Source organism: Chrysemys picta, chromosome 20, assembly GCF_011386835.1.
Source record: "Chrysemys picta bellii isolate R12L10 chromosome 20, ASM1138683v2, whole genome shotgun sequence".
Lineage (NCBI taxonomy): Eukaryota > Metazoa > Chordata > Testudines > Emydidae > Chrysemys > Chrysemys picta.
Genome location: NC_088810.1, coordinates 24,266,175 through 24,288,396, shown reverse-complemented (window position 1 = coordinate 24,288,396; position 22,222 = coordinate 24,266,175). Strand labels below are relative to the sequence as shown.

Below are 22,222 nucleotides of genomic sequence, written 5' to 3'. Positions count from 1 at the left end.
AATTAAAGATCTGATACTTATAGGGCAACAGGTTAGGAAGGGCAGCTGTGGTGATGCTGCACTGACTTGCCTACTGCAGAGCTCCACACCCTCTCATTACACCCCTGCTTGCAGTAAAAATGAAAGCCCCTAAGCCTTGTTTGATCAGCTGGAAAAGTTTTTTAAAAGAAGGGGGGAGGAGAGGAAAAATTCCTTTGGCCAAATGGGGCAGGTGCCATGTGGGGGAGGCATGGCTAGGCCCTGCCCTGGCTGTGCTCCTGTTTCCACTTGCACCAAAGCTTTCTAAAGATCGAACTGCAAGGAATTTTGGTGGTGTAGCTACAGGCCCAAGCCTCAGGCTACTGGGCCCTGGCCAAAGCTGCACTTTTCCCCAAAGCTGCGCAGTCATTAGGTGTCCAAGAGCCAGACCAGCTGGGGAGAGCACAGGAAACAGATAATCCAGAACAGAGGCGTTTTCTATGCTTAGGCCTTTGCATAGACCTGCTCTTCATCACTAGCCTTTACCGTCTCTCACCCGTTTCCTTTCTGTCACTGCCTCCTGCCTGAGGACTTGAGCACTCTGCTGTTTGCTGCCACATTCCCTGTTGTCTGCTCCAGTGTGGCAAGGTCCACCTAGCCTCCTTTACTGCTGGGGGAATTCTATGCCTCTGTGCATGCATAGAATTTATATTCTCTTCTCTCCTGCCCACTTCTCTCTTCTCCCCCCTGCTTATTTTGTTTCCCTTCAGAAAAATGACTTTCTAAAGGGGAAGTAAAGGGAAGCCACAAAAGCAGTCATGCAACCCTCCTCAGCAGAGATAAATTACTGTGGGGGTGGTGGCAGGACTAGGGAAGACATGAGTGGAGCTCTTATGTGGTGCTGGGATCAGCTGGGGAGGACAGGACTTCCTTTTCCCCTGCACAGCAGCCAGGGCCGCTGCAGCCTGTCTTCCCCCAGCTACAGGAAACTGCACGCTACCCTGTGCTTCCTGCACCCCTTGCTTCTCAGCTGCAGGGGGGTGGGAATCCCTCTACAGGGAGCTGCTTCCTCATCTGCCCAAGCCCTGTGCATCCAGACCCCCTCATACCCAGTCCTTCCCCGATGAGCCCCACTCCCCCTGCATCTAGTCCACCCCAACAGATCCCACCCTACTACACCCCAACCAGCTGCACCTGGACCCCCCCCCTGCAGCATCCTATTACTGTTGTACCCAGAACCCCCTAACAAGCCCCTGTGCATCCAGATTTTCCCCCCACTGCGCTGCCTGAACCCAGATTGCCCCACCCAGAAGAGCAGGGCTTGAGGGTGTTTCTGGGGCAGGCCCATTCCTTGCTCTTTGAGGGTTTGGTGCAGCCTTACTGCTGAGACTGTGTCCCAGGGAGGGGGAAGCTGCCCAGTAATCTCCCACCTCTGTGCAGCCAGTGGCCTGTGCTCCCCAATCCCATCCTGGAGCCTCCACCTTTATTTGACAAAATTTGCAGGATTTAATATAGTGTGCAGAATTTTTATTTTTTTGGCATGGAATGCCCTCAGGAGTACCTCCTGCATGCAGGGGTGCTGAGAGCCATTGAACCAAACTGTAAACCCTGGATATCATGGAAACCACTTCAAGCCAGCCAATGCAGCAGCAGCACCCCCTAGTTCCAGGACTTTTGCCTGCATGCTAACAAACCATGCCAAAGGGCCCGATTCTGCCTCTCCCACACTGAGCCTTTGGATAGGGCTAAGTCCGCCATCAGCGCTTCACTTCACTGTACCTAGCCACTCAATGAATTAGGAAAGGGCCAAAGCCCACAAGCTTGTGCTTTCCTCCTGCTGTATGGGGACACCTACAGGCTGCTCTGGGGATCCTGCCAATTTGGGGTTGGCTTCTGCTGGGCAGGGTTAAATCATTGTTGGCAACTCTATAAAGACTTTATCACAACTTCCCAGCTGTGGGGTCTCTCTCAGCACCCCAGTGCCTGGAGGCACACCATGGGGGAAGACTCAGCTGTCATTTAAAACACACATTTCTAGGCTTCACCATTGTAGAGAAACTTCGAGCCATGACCTGTATGTGCCTTAACAGCTGGAAAGCAAACAACAAACTATGATTTTGGGGGCCTGGCTCATGGCTATTAAGGAGTGGCAATCTAATTATCCTAAGTGTTTTGCTCTAGCTTGGGCCTCTCACCTCGTATCTTCCTTACCCCATTGTCCTCTCCTGCTCCCCACCCTCGCTTGGCTCAGGATAAGACAGCAGGCCCATTCCTCTCCCTGTTCCCAATGCCTAGGTCAGGGGTTGGCAACCTTTCCGAAGTGCTGGGCCGCGTCTCCATTTAGTCACTCTAATTGTTTCACGTGCCAGTCATACATTGTTAACGTTTTTAGAAGGTCTCTTTCTATAAGTCTATAACATATAACTAAACTATTGATGTCAATAAGGCTTTTAAAATGTTTAAGAAGCTTCATTTACAATTCAATTCAAATGCAGAGCCTCCCGGACCGGTGGCCAAGACCGGGCAATGTGAGTGCCACTGAAAATCAGCTCATGTGCTGCCTTCAGCATGTGTGCCGCAGGCTGCCTACCCCTGGCCTAGGTCATCCTGAAACCTTCCAGTGCCATTCTCCAATGCAGCTGCCTCTGGGGTGGCACCGGGTGCCTGGGCGTAGGTTAATTCTGGGCGCAGGAGACGGGCACCGGGGTGTGTCAGGGGCACGCAGCGCAGCCACCACCCCTGTTCTACGTTAACCCTGCCCCAGACCCACCCGCTGGGACCCAGTTTTGCAGCCAGGACATCAATCCTGGCCCTGGCCCTGGGAGCACACCAATGCCCTCCCCTCCCCGCTCGGGCAACCTGCGCATGCGTAGTGGATAAACTGCGCCCCACCCGGCAGCGCCCCGAACGGAGCGGAGCATGCGCAGTCGCTGGGCTAAAGAGCGGCAGACGGGGAGCCGACGCACGCGCTGTGGGGCACGGGGGGGCGGGAGCAGCGCCGCACGCGCAAAGGCGCATGCGCAGAGTAGCGGCTGCGTGCCGGCGAGCGGGAGTTGAGCCCTACGGCAGCCGCCATCTTGTCCCCGCTCCTTTCCTCGTCTTCCGCATGAGGCTGCTGAGGCGGGGCCGGCCCCCCCCGCTCCTCCTCCCCCTCCCCTTCCTGCTCCTCCTGGGCCCCGCCCGCCCCTTCAAGCTCAACGTGCCCAAGGTGCTGCTGCCCTTCAGCCGAGAGCTCCACGTCCCCTTCGTGCTGGAGGCCGAGGGCGGCTGCTACTCCTGGTGAGGGGCGGGGCCTCCGGGAGCGGGCTGGGGCGGGGCCTGTGGGGCTGGGGGCGGGGCCTGTGGGGCGGGGCTTGTAGGCCTGTGGCTGAGGCTGTGTGGAGATTGGGGGGGAGGGACCAGGGTTTTTGACCTGTGGGCGTAGGATTGAGGGGAGCCCGGCCTGGTGATGGGGGGAGGAGGCCCTTACCTGGGGAAAAAGGTGAACATAGGGTCGTCCTAGGGGAGAGGCCTGGGCTGGAGGGAGCTTGGCCTTGGGGGTGGGGCTCAGCGAGTGCCAGTCCCCAGAGATGTGGAGAAGCTGGGTCTATGGCAGTGGCAGGGGGAGTAAGGGGCTGGGCCTGCGGTAGGAGAGAGGGGCCCAGATCTCTCCCCCGGGGGAGTCTGTGGGGAGGGGAGTAGCTGAGCCTCTGTGGGGACAAGAAGGATTTTGGCCTGTTGGGGTAAGTTATGGGTAGTGGGGCTCCACTCTTTGGGAGGAGCATATGGGCCTTTGGAGGGTTAGAGGGGTCACAGCCTGTGGGGCAGGCAGAGACCATGGGGAAAGCAGGGTTGCCTTATTAGTTTGTTTGGTCAGAGCTCTGCAACAGGCCGGATGATCTGGTACAGCGTTGGTTCAGTGGCCTCCTTACCCTGCTGAGCCCTTATCATTCATGTAGGTCCTTGTGAATTTCAAAACTAATCGTTGGCACAGTGGGTTTTAGCCCACAGAACTCATTTCCACAATATATTGGTAAGACCAAACCTTGCCTGGGATTTGAGAAGTGGTTAGATGTTTCTATGGATAACAATAATATCCAGAATGGCAATAGTGAATACTAACTCCCCTCTCATGGCAAAATAAATAAACCTGCACAATTTTTGGAAGTGATGTAACCCTTATTCCTTAGGCCTTAAGCCAACCTCTAACTGTTGACAGTTAGGAAGAAACATTTCCTGGGAGTGGGCATTCCATGACTGTCTGTTGCAACATCCTCTGAAGCAACTAGTACTGGCCCTTGTGGTGGGACGGGGTACTTTTCTAAATGAATCACTAGTCTGATCCAATATGGCAGTGTCACGGGGGTCGGGGGGAGACAAGGCCCTGCGACCCCCGGCTTCCTGCGATTCACCATGACTGTCAGCCAGGCAGTAGAACAGAAGGTTTATTAGACGACAGGAACACAGTCCAAACCAGAGCTTGTAGGTACAACCAGGACCCCTCAGCCAGGTCCTTCTGGGGAGTAGGGAGCTTAGACCACAACCTCGGGGTTCCCTTTGATTCCCCAGCCAGCCCAAGACTGAAACTCCACTGCAGCAGTCTCACTCCTCCTCCCCCCGGCTCCTCCCCCTGCCTTTGTCCAGTTTCTGGGCCAAAGGTTTCACCTGGGTCCAACCCCCTCCCAGCTCAGGTTACAGGCTCAGATATCCTCACTCAAGTGGAGTCATCCCCTGCTCTCCCATCTCCCATGCAGACAGTCCCAGCAAGACATTAACAGGTCAATCCGCCCCACTTCCTACTTTGTCACAGGCAGTTCCTATGTATCCTCTCCGATAGCATGCAGCTCACTCATACCAAGGGGAGCATTTCCCTAAGACACTTCCTTATTCTGAGTTTCAGATCCATCTGATGTTGAATCTATCTGTAATATACTGAAAAAAATCTGCACCTCCCTTATTTTGCCCAGATAATAAAAATAAGAATAGAAGACTCCAAATCTCTCTGTTTTCCAGGTATTCCACACGTCATGACACAGTCACCATTGAGCCAATTTACGAGAATGGTACCACTTGTTCGCAGAAAGCTTTGCTGTCTACTCAGTCTACACAGGCCACAAAGCTAAGCAGTGTTGTTATAGCTGAGGAGCTTGGTAGGTGGATAAAGAGCAACATGATAGGGAAGGAATTGGGTGTCTAGTAGGGACTTCCAGGGCTGAGATAGAATAGGCTCATGAAATCATCCAGTCCTTCCCAAAGAGTCACATATAGGATTGGGCACTATGCTACTAGTGCTTTGTCCCATCTAATTTTAATAGTGCAAGATGTGGAACTGTGGTGTATTTCAGTATCCGTTTCAAAACCACAGATCTGAGTGATGTACATGCAAAATGACAGTGACGTGTAGTGGGCACACCACAGTCTGCATGTGGCTCAAGGAAAGATAAAAGCAAAAAGTATAACAGTGTAACATCCATGCCCATCATAGTCCCAGAATGGGCTTATCAGGGACTTTGTTGAGGAACTTGTGCTTTCCGACAAAGGTGCTTCCTCCTCCTCCCACTGATTTAAGAATTGCCACTTTTTTGTTTGTTTATTTTTGTTTGTTTTCAGTAGTACTACCTTCTCAAGATTTGGGAAATCAACATAGACTTATGGGATGTTGAATTAAGGCACACTCATTTATTCTCACCTTTTAGTGACAGGCCATTTACTGCGTTGTGACATCATTGTCGATATGATAAACAGTATTGAAATTATCTCCCGAACCCGAGAAATATATGTGGAAGATTCTCCACTTGAATTAACCGTGAGAGCTCTGGATGTTGAAGGTACTGTATACAGGACAAACTTCTGGGGCAACTCCAAGGATTAAACTCTACCTCCTGAGAAACAAAAACATCCCTTAATCTGAGCTTTTTAAAGAATGTATTCTGATATGTAGCAGATTTTGTTCCCATCCCCAATGTAGAAACTTTTGAGCGTATCACAAACTCCTATATTTCATGTGCTATGTAATTTTCAGGTAGAGAAAATATGCCTGTTTCTAACTAGTTCCTAAAATATTTTAATATGAGCAACATGAGAATTTATTGTACTTCTGTTTATCTTTCATTTGGAGGGCATAAAATAACTGCTGAGTAAAAGTAGTATCCCACTTAGTACGAGCATAACAACTCTGTGACATTGCAAGGTTCTCAGATGCCACCCTAATAAAACTGGTATAAAAACCTAAATAATAGTAGCCAGAATTCTTGTTTTCTTTGCTATTATCCCCACCACAGAGCTGATTTACTAATAACTGTTTAAAACTGTTATATTCTCATTCCAGCTAATTTCCAGCATGAAAATAAAATAATGTTCTTCTTTTCATCCTAGTTTGTTTTTTGTCTACTTGTACATGGGTTTGTGTGTTTGTATTTAGGGAGAAGTTGGATATGGTCAGAAATATTTTGGAATATAATGGGCATGGGCAAGTATACAAGATTAAGAAGGGAGAGTTGTCATCAGAAATATTCCACACCTGGAACATGGGCCTGTGGCCTGTTTGTTCATGGTTCTGTAACTGGATTTGAGGAGCAAGGCAACGTAAGGACAGTTGGTGGTGGCATAGTGTTAATGCAGGGTTTTCCCTGTTCTCACAGCAGTAGACAGTAGAAGATAGATTAACACATTTAGCTGTGTAGGACTCCATACCTAAAAACATATGTATTCACCAGTACGTTTCTGAATCTGTCTGTTTGGTTTCTGTCTTCAGGAAACACATTCAGTAGTTTGTCAGGAATGACATTTGAGTGGAGCATTGCTAAGGACGATGACATGGAAGGCTTAGAACTGTCTAGCAAAATTAGGTAACTATATTTAGAATGATTAATATACCGTCTGTTGCATTTCTATAGCGCCTTTCATCCCAGCATTTCACTGTGGGGTAGGAAGTACTATTATCCCCATTTTACTTGTGGGTAAGTGGGAATGCAGAGAAGAGAATTGATATTCTCAAGGTAACAGTGAGTCAGTGATAGACCTGGATATAGAACCCAGGAGTTCTGATTTCCAAGTTTATGGGCTGACTCTTCAGTCACACAGAAGTACTGCTGCTGGTAAAGCCAGATGCAGCAGAAGCTGGCTGAAAGAGTTCTTGTGATCTGCATATCTGTAATAAGTAGACACTGAGTGCAGGTGGAGGGTTCTGTAGTGGATTAGCTTCAGCTATCTGTGTAGACATTACCTTTCTCTGTTCTATTGCCCTGTACACCGGCGGAGGTCTGTTGTCTCCCTGACTTGGTGATTAATGGATGTGCACATATCCACATAGAAGTTACAGGGGTTTGTCCCTTTATTCTGTCTAACATAGGTCCTCGTTCCACATAATCCTGTAAAATTTGTCCTTCGATTACTAAAACATTTGTATACACACACACTGAAAATATAAACGGAAATGATCTTGGAGATCTTTTTCTACCTGTAAAAGCCTAGTTTCGTCTTTTTAGGATTTTAAAATACTCTGAAGCAGAGTATTCCCCACCAGACTACATTGTCGAGATGGAACGAGCAGGAAAACAAGGGGATAGGATTCTGGTATCAGGCATCAAAACTGGTGCAGCTGTCATAAAGGTCCGAATTCAGGAACCAACTTATAAGGTGAATTCTTATTGTAGATTTCCCACCTTTAAAACAAAACTTGTGCCTTAAGTAGATTGCAGTTCCAGGCATATGCTTGTTAAAATTATATTTTCTTTACCATCAATACCATTATTTGTCTTTCAGAAGTTATAGGCAATGACACCATTCAAACCATTTTCCATTTAAAATGTATAAATTTGGACAGTTTTGATAGTACGGTATTGAGAAATAAATTGATCTATAAATCCCTAAAATATAATATACCCATGTATAGTGGGTTAAGAGGACACTCAATTAAAAAATCACATTTCTGTCTGAACTTGCCTGTAACAATAGCAGATAAAAAACCACACCTACGACTATTGTAACTAAGAGGTTGGAGAAAAATACTTTTTGTTTTTTTTTTTCAGTTCGTTACTGCATTTGGTGGATAGTCAGTTTCACTGTTATGATCCCAAAATGATTAATTCAGTTAGTATTTTTTGTTGGTTGTGGGAGTCTTTCACATAGCAACAGAAGAAAGAAAAATATTTTAAAAATAAGAATATGTGATTGTAAAACCACAAAAATTAGCAAGAGGACTTGGGCAGATGTAGAATCTGAAACTACTTTTAACCTAGAGTTCAGCTGACCATCCTTTAAAAGAAAATTGCCACGTTTTACTATATCTAGCAGGCAGAAGGTTCAAATGGTGAGACACTTCTTCCCATGAGTAACTGAAATGTATTTTAAAATAATATTTTTAATAATAGAGTTTTAATTTTGAAATCTCCTGCTGCTGGTGGCCCTCTTGCTGAAAAATTACAGTGTGATATTGACAGAGTGGGATGTCTGGCCAATGTCAAACTCTAAAACTAGTTTCCCTCTTGCTTTTGACACTGCTTTCACAACCAGGGCAAAGCTTTTGCCCATTAAAACCAAGCATTCTGTATAATACTTTTAAAAGTTCTACTTTGGATTGTTTAACCCTCTGTTGAAGCCTTGTGAGAGCCGTGCTCTCTCACACATTTCTATCCAGTTTTTGCAGAGTAGTAGTAAGCTTCTGGTTTCTATCCGTCCTCCATTAGAAAGTAGCTGCTGCACTGGTGCGTCTGTTGGTTCTGGAGAATATATTCCTAATACCATCCTATGACATTTACCTTCTGGTTGGAGCCTACATTCAGTACCACGTTGCTAAAATTGTACAGGGAAAGATCACAGGTAAATTCTTTTTTTAATACCTTCAGGTTTCCCAAAATCTTCAGAATTTTTTTCTAAGTGAAATTAAGTTTTGTGCACAGGTGGTATTTCACTTTCCTGCAGTTGCTGTTCTGACTCCTGGGGAAGCCAGGGTTAAACTTAACCCTGAAACCCAACGGAGCAGATGTTTTCCATGCGTGTCTAATGTCCCTTGTGATGGGTCTGTGTCCTACAGAAAAACTCAAATCATAATAGCAGTGGATGCCGCTGTATAGAGGCCAATGACTATTGAGTGGAACAGTGCTTCAGTCTGTGGCAACAGAACATTTGAACTCCAGATACTTGATGCACTTAACCAACCAAGACTGTTAAAGCTTGCACACAGCTATTTGAGGGTCTTCAGGGCTAACATACCTCTGCCCCTGTGTGTGGGGGGGGTTACTTCTTTGGTTGTCAGGAACCCAAATCTGTGCCTTTATAAAGAGAGAATCTTGTGGAAGACAGAAGTAGACTATTGTGAAATAACTGTTTTAAAAAGTAACTTATTTCCTGCAGAAGTAGATTTGCCTCTTGAACATTATGAGCTTGAACTACGTGACCCCACTGTTGCACCTGGTGGGTCTGATCTTATTCCGGTGGCCAGACTGGATGTGGACACAGCCACTGTGACAGCAATGCAGTTGGGACAGATTAGTCTGGTCTTTGTTCATAAAAGTATCCTTTAAATAAAGTTGTAACCATGTCAGTCGTCTTTATTATTGTGGCCGTTCTCTTTCCTAAGCATGTCAGACCTGAATTAAGTAAAACCATGCTTCAGAAAGCAGATTGGGTGAGGCCCCACCCTGCAACACCTCAGAGAATTCTATAACTTCTTAGGGTAACTCCTTCCCTCAGGAAGATGGATTTTCCTTCTTCAGCCCCTGTCCCTTCCTCAAGCTGGGCATGATGACATACTCATTCATCCACTGCGAGGTCAATATCATTGGTTCTTTTTGGCCAGTGACCATCACTCCGCTCCTCGCTCAACTCCTTCAGCTGTGATGCTTCTGGAATGAGAATGAGCCTCCTTGCCAGGTTCACAGTCCAGTTCTCATTGAAGTCAATAGAAAGACACCCATTGACTTCAGTGGAAGTTGGCTCAGGCCCCAGGTCCCCACATTTATGGGCTTAAGGATTCCAAGGACATATGGTTTATTTAAAGGCTTCTGTTGCTCCCATACGTCCCTCCTATTTTTTTTTTCCACAATAAGACTGAATTCCTTCTTTATACGCAAACTAAGATATTCACATGCGAGCTGCATCTGGACTTCCAAACTGCACTGTCTATGTCGTAGAAGCTGGATTTCTAGGTAATTAATCAGAAGATAAAAGCTTGATTTTTAAACTCTTATTGCTTCATGTTATTGACCAATAAAATGTTTGACTTTTAAAAAAGTGCCTTAATTATATGATAGCATTGCTCATGTTACTGTTTTACGTCTATCACACAGAAACCTGCTGTTCTTGTTTGTAAAGTGCTGTGTAAGTTTATAGCACTATACGTGTTTTGTTTTAGTAAAAATAAATTGTTCATGTAGTTTACAGAAAACTTATATATCTGTTAAAGAAAATAACCCCATGCTATTTCAAGCTTCCTCTTATTAATTTTTGCATATTTTTGTTTATTGTATACTTCATTTAGGACCATTTTCAAATCATTAGATGTTAGAGGGTTAAAAGCTTATGTTATAGTAAAATTCCAACACTTGCCATGTTTTGCACATGACTGCATTAATTAACAGGCAAAATGATTTTATATATATATATACACACACACACACATATGTGCACACACAATTTGTACGATTGCTTTGTATAAAGCACTTTGAACCTTACGAGTGAAATGTCTTCTGTAAATGAAAAGCTCATTCTTATTATCAGTTAACCTCACTTCGTGAAAGAAACAGGTCATGACAGTAGGATGAGACTATGTCTTATTGAATAAACAGTCTTTGCTTGTCTCCTTCCAGGTACATGGGCTTGAAAATTCAATCTTGCATATTCACAACCCAGAAATCTAGCTAGTTGCCTGCTCTGTAATTTAGAGGCGTTAGTTAAACTTAAAGATTAATGGCACAGAATGGGCACCAGAGTTGGAAATAACTGGTCTCAGTTGCCGTATGAACCTATGCAGTCGTGCTACATTATTAAAAGTAACTACGCTGTTTACAGAGCTGTTTTCCATAGGAGAGTTGTCTGGCGCTCAAGAAGTATTGAGAAGAGGGACTGGATTGTTTAAGGGATGGGTAATTGACCCTTTTGGGTCACAAATTCTCATCCAGAGTAAATGCATAGGGACCATGAAATTACCACCACCTGATTGGCTGTTGAGTCTCCGTTTACTTTGCAGCGAACAGATGCCTGCATCACAAAACTCACCACTTCTGTTGGCCCAGGAAAGGATTTACTTCACACTTCCTTTTTGCTTCTACAAGTGCTCCAGAGTAGGAGTAAGAAGCATTGGAGGGAAATTTGCATTTACTGTTGCCTGTATTCTACCATTTAGGGGATCCAAAGGGGGCTGCAGTCTTCAACGCTGTGAATGCAGCACCTTTCACCAGCATTACATTAATGAAACTGAAACCTGGCTGGGTTTTTATTCAATGATTTTCTTTTTTTTAATAAGCCACCTTTCTTTTACATTTTATTTCAGGTTTCAGTGTTCACCCAGGAGACAGGTGGGTTCTAGAAGTGAAGCGAGCATATACAATCACTGTTGAGGTGTATGATAAATCCAGCACTAAAGTCTATTTATCTGATGTGAGTATGTGGGAAGGGTCTGTTGTGCTTTATTCCTTACAGACCCACAGCTGCAACAACTGAGGGATTCAAATCCCTTCAAAGTCTTCTTGGAAATAGCTTATTCTTCAGATGTTTAGGATTGAGAAGTATTCAGGTCTCTGGAATTCAGCTGAATGTGATGTTACTAAAGAGAGGATAACTTATTTTCAAATTTAAACTTCCATCTTCATTTAGAAGCTGTGGTGTTCTAATAAATGTAATTTTTCTTATGCCTTTACATTTAGGGCAGCTTCAGCACGCGGGGAGAGTCTGCTAGGAGAAAGGCAGCCTGGTTTATTGAAAGGAAGGAAGGTTCAGTGGTTGGGCACTAGCCTAGGAGTCGGGACAGCTGGGTTCAGTGCCCTGCTGTGCCACAGACTTCCTTTCTGACCTTGAACAAGTCACTTAGCTTCTCTGTGCCACACTTCCCCATCTGTCAGACCTGGGGTGATAACACTGCCTGACCTCACAGGGGTGTTGTCAGGCTAAATACGTTAAAGATTGTGAAGTGCTTTGAGATCTGCTGATTGAAAAGTGCTATATAAGAGCTAGGTCTTATTGGTGATAGTCTGAGCTGTCTGCCAGCGGCTTATAGTGACCTTATGCAAGTCACTTAAACCTCCTTGAGACTTTGTTTCAATGTAATTAAAATGGCAATGACAATGTTTCCTTAACTCTTGGGGATTTTTAGAGGTTGTTCTCCTAACAGTCATTTTCTTAAGAAAAATGTTCTTCATTCCAATACAGAAACCAATGACTGGGCCCTTCATTTACCCAACTGTATCCAGAATGCACTCCCAGCTTACAGTTGTTTCATAACCATGTTGGTTTCCGAACTCCGGGAACACCCAGCGTGTGTGTGCGCTCGTGGCCTTGCAGATTTCTCTGACTGTATGTCTTGCGATTCTTCTGATAGAACGTGGATCCAGTTTCTCTGGGAAGTGGTTCCTTCATTGATTTCTGTTTTTTGTTGTTTTGCAGAACCTCAGAATAACTCACCAGTTTCCCAAGGAGTATTTTGAAGAGTTCTTGTCTTCGGTTAATGGTTCTTACCATATAGTTCAAGTCCTGAAGGAGGGCATCACAGTAATAAAAGCTGCCCTGGTATCTGTTCTTCTACAGGTAAGAGGTGAAGGTTGTACCCTTCCCTTTCCAGAATTTGCTGTTGCCTAAAGAGTTGATCCAGTGCCCATTGAAGTGAGTGGAAAGACTTCCATTGCTTTTAATGGGCGTTGACTCAGACCCTATGATATTACTGTTCACAAATGTATATGCTGAACTCCTGTATGTTTCACGTTATGGCAATATTGCTAACGCCTTATTTACTTTGAATCGTAGCAGATGGTCCTATAAAACCTGTGTGTATAAGCATCTCCTCCTGGGGCTCCTGGGATAGCGAGCTGTCTCTGAAAGACAGCGTGATTTCCTCAGAGACATGAAATCTAAGGACTAGAGAGAAATGCCATGACTAATTGAACTAGGTAGTGCTGAAGATCAATAGGCTTCATTAAGCTGCTTTGGTGCTGCACCCTTTCCTACACTATTCTGAATTTTCTAGGGGTTCCAAACAGGAGTAAGGGGGTGAAATGAAGAAAAAGAAAATGTACGTTTGTGACGAACTGGGACTGTTCTTAGTGTGGTCTTTGAATGCTGACAGAGGAGTGTGGCTAGGATAGTCTGCACTGGGGGATGGGAGACTGACCGACGGAGAATACCTGAGCATGTAACATGAGAACCCAGGAAGGGGTTAGAGGCCAGGTGACACCTTTGCCCGGGAAACTGAAAAAAGGCTGTGGGAGGGGTCGCTGAAGGGAGAGTTTCAGGGGCTGGCTGGTGGAATGGCTGGGAGGCAGATGGGGCTCTGACCTCCCAAGGGGGCTGGGGCGCCCTGGGACCCCAAGATGGACCTAACTGAGGGGGGTCCTGTTGTCTGTGCCTGCAAGATCTGTCTTGGACTGTGTTCCTGTCGTCTAAATAAACCTTCTGCTTTACTGGCTGGCTGAGAGTCATGGTGAATCGCAGGAAGCCGGGGGTGCAGGGCCCTGAGTCCCCCATTCTCCGTGACAATGTTGACTATCAGGAAAAGCTATAGAATTGTCTGCCAAGGGAAATGATGGAAGATGCTTTGCTCAGGACATTTCAAAACACAGCCCTTGAGAACATAGTATAGGGAACTATCATGCGCTGCTCATAGGATGGACAAGATGCGGACGACCTATTAAGCATTAGTTTTAGGGAGCAAGTATTTTTAATGTATCGGACATTTTTCTCTGTACAATTCCAGGCTTTAGTAAATGTGTTATATAGGGAAGATTTTGTAGAAGTCTGCTTAATGTGCACAGATTAAGGCTACATGCGGCCCTTGATCTGGAGAAGATCTCTAACTGAACTGAATGGGCACTGAGGACAGTATATGTCTCTTGGATTAATAGGCTTGACTAAAATGAATTCTTGGGTTAGCCTATTAAGCTGGCTGGTTGTTTCTGTCCAGTTGTAATGTTCTCTTCCAAATGGTTTTGAACAAGTGAGAGGTCTTAGTTACACCAAGTAGCTGGGATTCCTCTACCTTTGCTCTAAACTTGATGTAAAGTGCAGTTTAGTGTTATTTCTTCTCTTTTAATTCTCTGCTGGCAGCAAGTGTGCGTACTTGTCCTATAGACCATACAAACAGGAGCATTAAAGGCTGCTTTTATATAATATTCTATTTTTGTTTTTATAACTGTAGGAGCAGTCTTCCTTTTATGAAATCTAGATTTTGCCCCCTCTCCTTCTGTTTGGTGACATACTGTACATTTCTCAGTCGTGTAGTGTTTGACTGTCTCCTAGAGTTTTACACATGAGGCAACAGCTGTTGGGAACAGCTGGAGGTATTGCTGCTGTTTTGCGGGAATTTTGATTAAGCTTATACAAAAAAGAAAAAACAATTGACTTAAAGCAGAAACACAGTGTTCCTGATTCCCACCTTGTTTTCCAGGTAATCAGTACAAATAAGAACCATTGTTTCTTCACAAAGTGTCAAATCTGTCTGCAGCTTGAAGGGAGGAGTATGATATATATGGAGATATACCTATCTCATAGAGCTGGAAGGGACCCCGAAAGGTCATCAAGTCCAGCCCCCTGCCTTCACTAGCAGGACCAAGTACTGATTTTGCCCCAGATCCCTAAGTGGCCCCCTCAAGGATTGAACTCACAATCCTGTGTTTAGCAGGCCAATGTTCAAACCACTGAGCTATCCCTCTCCCCAATATGCATTGTCTGTACATGCTGCCCCATGCTGTTACCTCCTTGTACAGGCAGTTAAGCACTAGTTTACCACTTTTGTGAGTAGGGTGGCATCTTTGCTTGAAAGATTATTGTTCCTTGTTTTGTGCCTGTAGGCTGGCTCTGAGGATTACTTACCTGTCCCAATCAGCCATGAACAGGAGGTGAAGATTTACTTTCCAATCAAGTTGACACCCTCCTTCCTTGCATTTCCACACCATCCCATGGAAATCTTGTATCGGTACAAAGTTCAGGTGAAGTATATATGGTATGGAACATCAGGAAGAAGACCTCTTCGATATGAGAGTCCCTTCCAGAAAAAAAGCTTATTAATTACTTCTAGCCAAATAGAGACCCTGTTAGTATCCACAATAGCTAGTGAGAGGGTGTGACAGCCTTTGTTTCTTTGCTAGCCTGATCTTGCACCCATTAAAATAAAGGGCAAAATGCTCATTGAATTTACTGGGGACAGGAGCAGGCCCCGTGCTAGCAACATCACAGGCAGATGACTAGTGCTTTCCTTTAGCCCCTCTGCAAGCCCCACCCCTCCTCACCAGGCTTGTTTGCTCTTCCCTCCCTCACAGGTGGTCACATTTTATCTTTGTCCTAAACTGCTCCTTTTGATCCTGTTTCTCCAAGGCTTTGTCTTCCTCTGTCATCTCTTCTCGTTCCCTTTTTTACTGATCATGCGCCCATGTTTCTAGCACCACTTATCTTTAGTCTGGCTACACAGCCTTCAAGCCCACTGCATTCCTGTATCAGTCTAAATTGTATTGTCTAAGCAGCTAGAAAAGGGGCCGCAACAACCTTCTTTCACTATTCTGTTCCTGGCTGTGCCACTGACTTACCTTAGGTAAAAAAACCTTCCTGTGTCTCATTTGTGTCAGTATGGTTTACACTCTCCTATCCCCCCTTATAGGGGGATTGTGAGACTTAATGAATGCAGGTGAAGTGCTTTGAGATCCTCCGATGAAAGGAACTGAAGAAATGCTGTTGTTACTTTCTTTTTTACCCTATTAGCATGTTGTTCCACAGCCAAATTAGCTCAAGCACACAGTTTGCCAAAGAATTAACACTAATCTTGATCCCTGCACACAGTCCTCCTCCCGCTTTAGTACTCAGTAATCTGAACTGTTTACCTTTTCTATCCTCTGCTGCTTCATAGGTAGAAGGAGGCAGTGGCAATTTCACGTGGACCTCTTCCAATCAGACTGTAGTCACAGTCACCATAAAAGGAATAGTGACTGCCGGGGTGGTCAGAGGGCAGAGCACAGTACAGGCCAGAGATGTGCAGAACCCCTTCCATTACGGAGAAATAAAGGCAAGTCTTTTCCTGACAAATCTTGCTTCCGTGACAGAAGGGGGTTGCTTATCCAGGGTTAGAAATCTAAAACTCGTATCTGAAGAACAAAGTTGATGATGGGCGCCTGCTTAGAAATGTTGGACTTGATTCTCCTCTGACTTACATTGCAGTTCAGTGCTTCAGACGAGTTACTCCGTCTCCTGATACTCGCTGGAGGGAGGGAGTAGGATCACCCCCAGGGTTGTTGCTGTTTGTTTGTTAAGCACAGACTTCTTATCAACATATTAACAATTGTCTGCTGAGCACAACAATATTAAGATTTATTTGAGTCAGGATGCCTGGTGCGGTACAGTAACAATAAAAATCAGCTGTAACTGAATCTCTTAAACCTGGATAGTGGAATTCTGCCTGTACGATTAAGGCTGCAAGTGAAATTCAGCTGCTAAGCCAGAGGTGGCTTCCACTTTTATGTACTCTGCCTGCCTCTCATGAGAGATTCTCGGTTTCCTTCTTGAACCAGCGGCACTTTGCAGTGTGACTCGATTCTAACCCTGGGGGATCTAACCCTTCCTACTTTGCTGACTGAGACTCTTGGTCAGTGCAGGTGTGTGTCTTGAAATTGACGAAGATGGAGATTTTGCCATTTCATGCAGACATTGAGATTGGCCAAGTTTTGGAAGTTCCACTCATGATGTACCACACCGATAGGGAGACAAGGGAGACCATTGCTTTTACGGACTGCTCCCTCTTAGCCCTGGACGTAAGCATGGATAAGCAAGGAGTCTTCATCCTTGCTGAAGAGGGTAAGATAGATGAGCTCCAAATTTGCTCACTTTTTAAAATACCTGTTTGCAAAGTCCATTTATAATTTATTTCCCAAAGTGCCGTTCCCTGTTTTCCAGTTTGAGTATTGCGTCAACCAGTCACAAGATCTAGACAAAGGGATAGTCACCCTGTCATCATGTCTGGAACTGTATCATTCAACTCTTCCGACAGCTAATGGGGACAGGACAAGTGGAGAGAGGGGGACAGTCTGGGAAACATTTAGGAAAAATTTGGGAAGTCATGGATTCCATTACAGCCATAATCCTGTGTCCAGACATCAGCCCTGCTCATCAGAGATGTAGAAAGTGCTGAAAAAATGCTCTCAAATTTACAGGTAATCAGAAACCTGGCCTGACATTCTGCTCCAGTATCCAGTTAGCAGCAAAGTCCTTGGGACACACGTTAGTAACGGTGAGCGTGACAGTGTTCCAGGAGTATTTTGAAACCAGTGCCACATTCGCTGCTTATGAGCCTCTCAAGGTGAGGAGCTGCTCCCCTCTCTCTACTTCCTTCCCTGCTATTTGAGTCATGCTTTTGTCTTCGCTGTCTTCACATATTTGCTTCTGGAGCGAACCCACTGATGGTAGTGAGGCAGCAATACTAGTGCACACTTCCCTTGTGTTGTGGACTACCTGCCATATTCATGTTGTCATGGAATTGTGGTCAGAAAGAGAGGGTACTTTACCCCTTCCCCGCTGAGGGATTTGTGAGGCTTTATTAGTTAACATTTGGCAAGTCCCTTGGAGCGGGGAGTTTAAAGCATATCACCCTGAAATGTTGCTATATTTTTCTCTGGGAGGAGGAAGTTCCTCCCAGACCTCTTTTTCCTTCACATTACACCTGCCCACAGTTTAAACCATATTTTGCAACTACCAGACTCAGAGGATTGAATAAATTCCTTTTGTGAAAAAAAATCAAATGTATCTGAGCAGGTCCTCTATTTCAGTAGCAATTTTTTTTTCTGTTAGCTGAGCTTTCTGCTGCCCCAGTAGGGTGTGTCTTTTTTTATTTTTGGTGCAGATGATTATATATAGTATTACTTTTCTTACAGATAGCTCAGTATAGTCCAACCCAGATCCAATAGCAAATGGCCTCTTCCTATAATATTGTGTAGTTTCTCAACCTTTTGGGCCTGCATAAGAACATAAGAGCGGCCATACTGGGTCAGACCAAAGTCGATCTAGCCCAGGGTCCTGTCTTCCGACAGTGGCCAATGCCAGGTGCCCCAGAGGGAATGAACAGAACAGGGAATCATCCAGTGATCCATCCTCTGTCGCCCATTCCCAGCTTCTGGCAAACAGAGGCTAGTTGGCTCCACTTAAAGGCCCCTTCCATTGCCAAGTGGTATAAAGGAGCCTGCATGTAAATGAGAATCAGGCCCATTGGTTGTATTATAGACGTTACCTTTTGTATGTCCTTGCCGAGACTATGTAGTAAAATAGCTCTGGCTGCTAATTTCTCTTCGTGTGATCAGGCTCTAAACCCAGTGGAGGTGGCGTTGGTGACTTGGCAGTCAGCGAAGCAGATGGTATTTGATGGAGGGCCGGGGCCATGGGTTTTGGAACCATCTCGTTTCTTCTTGGAATTGACTGTGGAGCATGAGGAAAACATTGAAATTACACAGGTCCGACTGCCAACTAAAAGGAAACAGAACCAGTACATTTACCGGATTTTGTGCTTGGAGCTGGGGGAGCAGGTAGGAAAAACACCTACATTTTCTGCAATGTAATAACTAGCTGGCAACAGATTGGCTAATATCTCACACATAAAGCAATACAGTGTGAAAAAAACATGTTCCCTTTCTCCTGACAGGGAAGTTCAGGGCTTGCACTAGCACAATCTAACTAAGGGACAGTTTGACTCTTGTGTACCAAAAAGTCATTTTAGAAACTCCTACTGTCCACTTCACTGTGGAAATAGAAAAAGGGATAGTGTATTGCTGCATCTGATACTTAAAAGTATTCGGAGCAGAGAAGCTTCATTAGTGATGGTGCCTCCCCAGACACCCTGGGCCTCTAGAGATTCTCCCATAGAACGTTTGTTTTTGAGTCTCAGTATTTTTTTTGTATATAGACTAGACCTTTATCACCACCCCTGATCCCCGGTATGGTCTTGCTTTTGTTTTCTTTAAATAAACCCATTTTGGAGTGCTGTTCAACAGGAAATCATGGGAATAGCTGAAATTGAAAAGCCTGCTGGTTAACCATCTCCCTTGCATATCCTTGCAGGTACTTACGCTCCGAGTAGGTAATCAGCCAGGAGTCCTGAACCCTAGTCCTGCCGTGGAAACTGTGCAGGTGACTTTCATTTGTGCTCATCCAGCCAGTATGTCTGTGAGTCCAGTGTACAAGGTAGCTGCAGGTGCCCAGCCTTGCCCGTTGCCTCAGCACAACAAACAGCTGGTAAGACTTTAGATGTTTTAAAATGAGTGAATAACACTCCTCTCCTGTAATCATTTGTAGGGTGATTGGAAACCCATGATGCGTGTGATATGTTTGATGTCCAGATGAAGCTTGTGTAGCAGTAACTGATAATTTAATAGCTTTTATCAGGAAATCTATTAGCTGAAGATGGAATCACCTCTGTCAAATGAAACTACTTTGATGGTCCCTGCTCAGTTCCGCTGCCCATCAAACCGGCTGGGTAATTACGTCAAATTACTGTGTAATTTGGCAGAAACTCATTCTCTGCGTAAGGAAACTCCAAAGAGGAACCACAGCATCCTGGGCCCTGTAGTCTCCTTAGGCTGCACCTCTCTCGTTCAGATGAACGTGGCTATGGGCTGCATTGTACAAGGTGGTTTTCCTCTGGAATCCGGCTCCGAGTTACTAATGAGATTGAGTTCTCTTATTTTGGGTGTAGATCCCCGTGTCCAGTTTGAGGAATACAGTTTTGGAGTTGGCCGTGTTTGATCAGCACCGGCGGAAGTTTGACAACTTTAGCTCCCTGGTGCTGGAGTGGAAATCAGCCAATGAAAGTCTCGCACACTTTACTGACTCAAAGTCCATGCAGATGGTAGCAAAGGATGATGGGAGTGGACAGACCAGATTGCACGGTACCTGTTCACTTTTATACACTGAACTCCAGTGAAGTCAGTCGGAGTTGCACCTGCTTACCCCAGCACTGAATTTAGCTCAAACTCTCTCTCCTTCCTCCTAATATAATCTCTATATCTATGCATCACCATGATATCTGGGCTTCACTTTTTCTAATGATTTTGGCTTTATTAATAAAGAATTTAACATAAATTAAGCTCAAACTTCAAGTTTCCTCCCTAGGCTGGGCTCCTCCTAGGTTCTTCTCTAAGGACTGTTCAGCCCACTCGCTAGATCAGAGGTGGGCAAACTACGGCCCAGGGGCAGCATACAGCCCTCCCGATATTTTAATCCAGCCCTTGAACTCCCGCTGGGGAGCAGGGTCCGGGGCTTGCCCTGCTCCGGCGCTCCAGCTGGGGAGTGGGGTCAGAGCCTTGGCCCACTTCGCACGGCTCCCAGAAGCAGCAGCATGCCCCCCTCCAGCACCTACACATAGGGGCAGCCAACGGGCTCTGCACACTGCCCCTAGCACTGCCCCCGCAGCTCCCATTGGCCAGGAACCACAGCCAATGGGAGCTGCGGGGCAGCGCCTGCGGACAGGGTGGCACCTGCGGACAGGGCAGCGCACAGAGCCGCCTGGCCGCGCCTTCACATAGGAGACGGAGGGGGGACATGCCGCTGCTTCTGGGAGCTGGTTGAGGTAAGCGCTGCCCGGAGCCTGCCCAGCCCTGATCCCCTTCCCACAAGTCAAACCCTTCAGTCCCAGCCCGGAGCACCCTCCTGCACTCCCAACCCCTCATCCCCAGCTCCACCCCAGAGCCCACACCCCCAGCCGGAGCCCTCACTCCCCCCCACCTCCCAACCCCCTGCCTCAGTCCAGAGCCCCCTCCTGCACCCTGAACTCTTAATTTCTGGCCCCACCTCACAGCCCGCACCCCCAGCCAGAGCCTGCACCCCCAGCCAGAGCCCTCACCCCATCTTGCACTCCAACCTCCAATTTGGTGAGCATTCATGGCCTGCCATACACTTTTCATACCCAGATGTGGCCCTTGGGCCAAAACGTTTGCTCACCCCTGCGCTAGAGCATTTCTTTAGCGAGCCAGTCTCAGTTCCCTTACATCTGCAAGTGGAGTAACAAGCCACCTGCCTGAGTCAGCAGCACTCACTTAACCCTTTCCCAACAGAATTTCCTCCTGCTTCCAGGGTGGGTGGGGTATGTCAGAGGAACACTGCTACTCTGTTACAGCCTTTAAAAGTGCCATAGCATGGGTAATGGATTATAGATGTGTGTTTTTAAATGGATAACACAAGGGAGCTGTCAAAGAACGATTCAAGCAGATTTCTAACAATTAATTAATTGCTAACAATTCTTAACACTGAAATTATTGCTCATGCACCTCATTTGCAAATATTGCATCCTGCTCACTCTTATTCCTAGTTGAAGGTGGAATTGCTGTTTTTGTTTGTTTTCCATCTCTTGTTTCCAGTGATATATCTGCTCTCTGTTGCTTATAGGGCATCAGCTCCTGGAGGTGCACCGCATCAAAGGGACTATTCTGATTGGAGTCAGCTTTGTGAAGTATTCAGAGAGAGGCAGTCCAAGAGTGAGTGGAGGAGGCCATTTTGGGCCTAGTATGGATTGCTTAATCTCTAACTGATCTGTCTAGCAAACTGTTGCAGTCTACTGATAAATTGAGCTGAGTAGGTTAGGATTGTGCAGATAATTATATCTTCGGAATTGAATACTGGGTTTCGTCCTCTTTCAAGAGGAAAGTCCTATTTCTGCCATCCCAGCCAGTTAGGAGAAGTGCTAGTGCACTGCCACAGCAATCATCAGGTCCTTCTGCGAAAGAGAAGGTTTGGGGTTTTGTGACTAGAGGGAATACTAATGTCACTTCTCTCTGGTTTTGGTTGCATATTTAGGAAGTATCTAACTTGCCTACCTCCACGGCTGTGGAGTTGTTACTGGTAGAGGATGTGACGGTGGTGCCAGACAATGCCACTATCTATAATCATCCTGCTGTGAAGGTAAGAACGTTATTAGTATGGCTACACTATATCACATCAGTCTTTGGTATATTAAGCAGCATTTTACCATCAGTAGATGTTTTTTTTCCCCCTCAACTGCCTTCATGAACATTTGGAGGACAGTGACTGTGTCCCTGCATAAAGCTCATGCCCATCTGTTGTATAACTGCTCATCGCTTCATGGAATGATAAACTCTTTGATCTCTCCCTTTCT

The 22,222-nt window shown here is 45.8% G+C and overlaps 1 protein-coding gene across 4 annotated transcripts in view; it reads left to right on the top strand.

Moving 5' to 3' along the window:
- Positions 1 to 2,635: 2,635 nt before the first annotated feature.
- The window catches only part of NUP210L (nucleoporin 210 like), a 48,471-nt gene continuing 28,884 nt past the window's right edge, over positions 2,636 to 22,222 (top strand). For 3 of the 4 annotated variants that reach the window (XM_065574603.1, XM_065574604.1, XM_065574605.1), the window contains exons 1-19: positions 2,837 to 3,237; positions 4,951 to 5,087; positions 5,634 to 5,765; positions 6,692 to 6,785; positions 7,425 to 7,575; positions 8,625 to 8,757; positions 9,292 to 9,450; positions 10,017 to 10,085; positions 11,429 to 11,535; positions 12,538 to 12,678; positions 14,934 to 15,071; positions 15,983 to 16,138; positions 16,725 to 16,923; positions 17,280 to 17,425; positions 18,420 to 18,641; positions 19,174 to 19,347; positions 19,808 to 20,000; positions 21,496 to 21,584; positions 21,904 to 22,008. In XM_065574603.1, coding sequence (XP_065430675.1) covers positions 2,975 to 3,237; positions 4,951 to 5,087; positions 5,634 to 5,765; positions 6,692 to 6,785; positions 7,425 to 7,575; positions 8,625 to 8,757; positions 9,292 to 9,450; positions 10,017 to 10,085; positions 11,429 to 11,535; positions 12,538 to 12,678; positions 14,934 to 15,071; positions 15,983 to 16,138; positions 16,725 to 16,923; positions 17,280 to 17,425; positions 18,420 to 18,641; positions 19,174 to 19,347; positions 19,808 to 20,000; positions 21,496 to 21,584; positions 21,904 to 22,008 — 2,808 coding nt within the window. In that variant the 5' untranslated portion in view covers positions 2,837 to 2,974. Of the gene's footprint in view, positions 3,238 to 4,950; positions 5,088 to 5,633; positions 5,766 to 6,691; positions 6,786 to 7,424; positions 7,576 to 8,624; positions 8,758 to 9,291; positions 9,451 to 10,016; positions 10,086 to 11,428; positions 11,536 to 12,537; positions 12,679 to 14,933; positions 15,072 to 15,982; positions 16,139 to 16,724; positions 16,924 to 17,279; positions 17,426 to 18,419; positions 18,642 to 19,173; positions 19,348 to 19,807; positions 20,001 to 21,495; positions 21,585 to 21,903; positions 22,009 to 22,222 lie in introns of all 4 variants that reach the window. The other variant, XM_042843155.2, reaches the window with a different exon arrangement.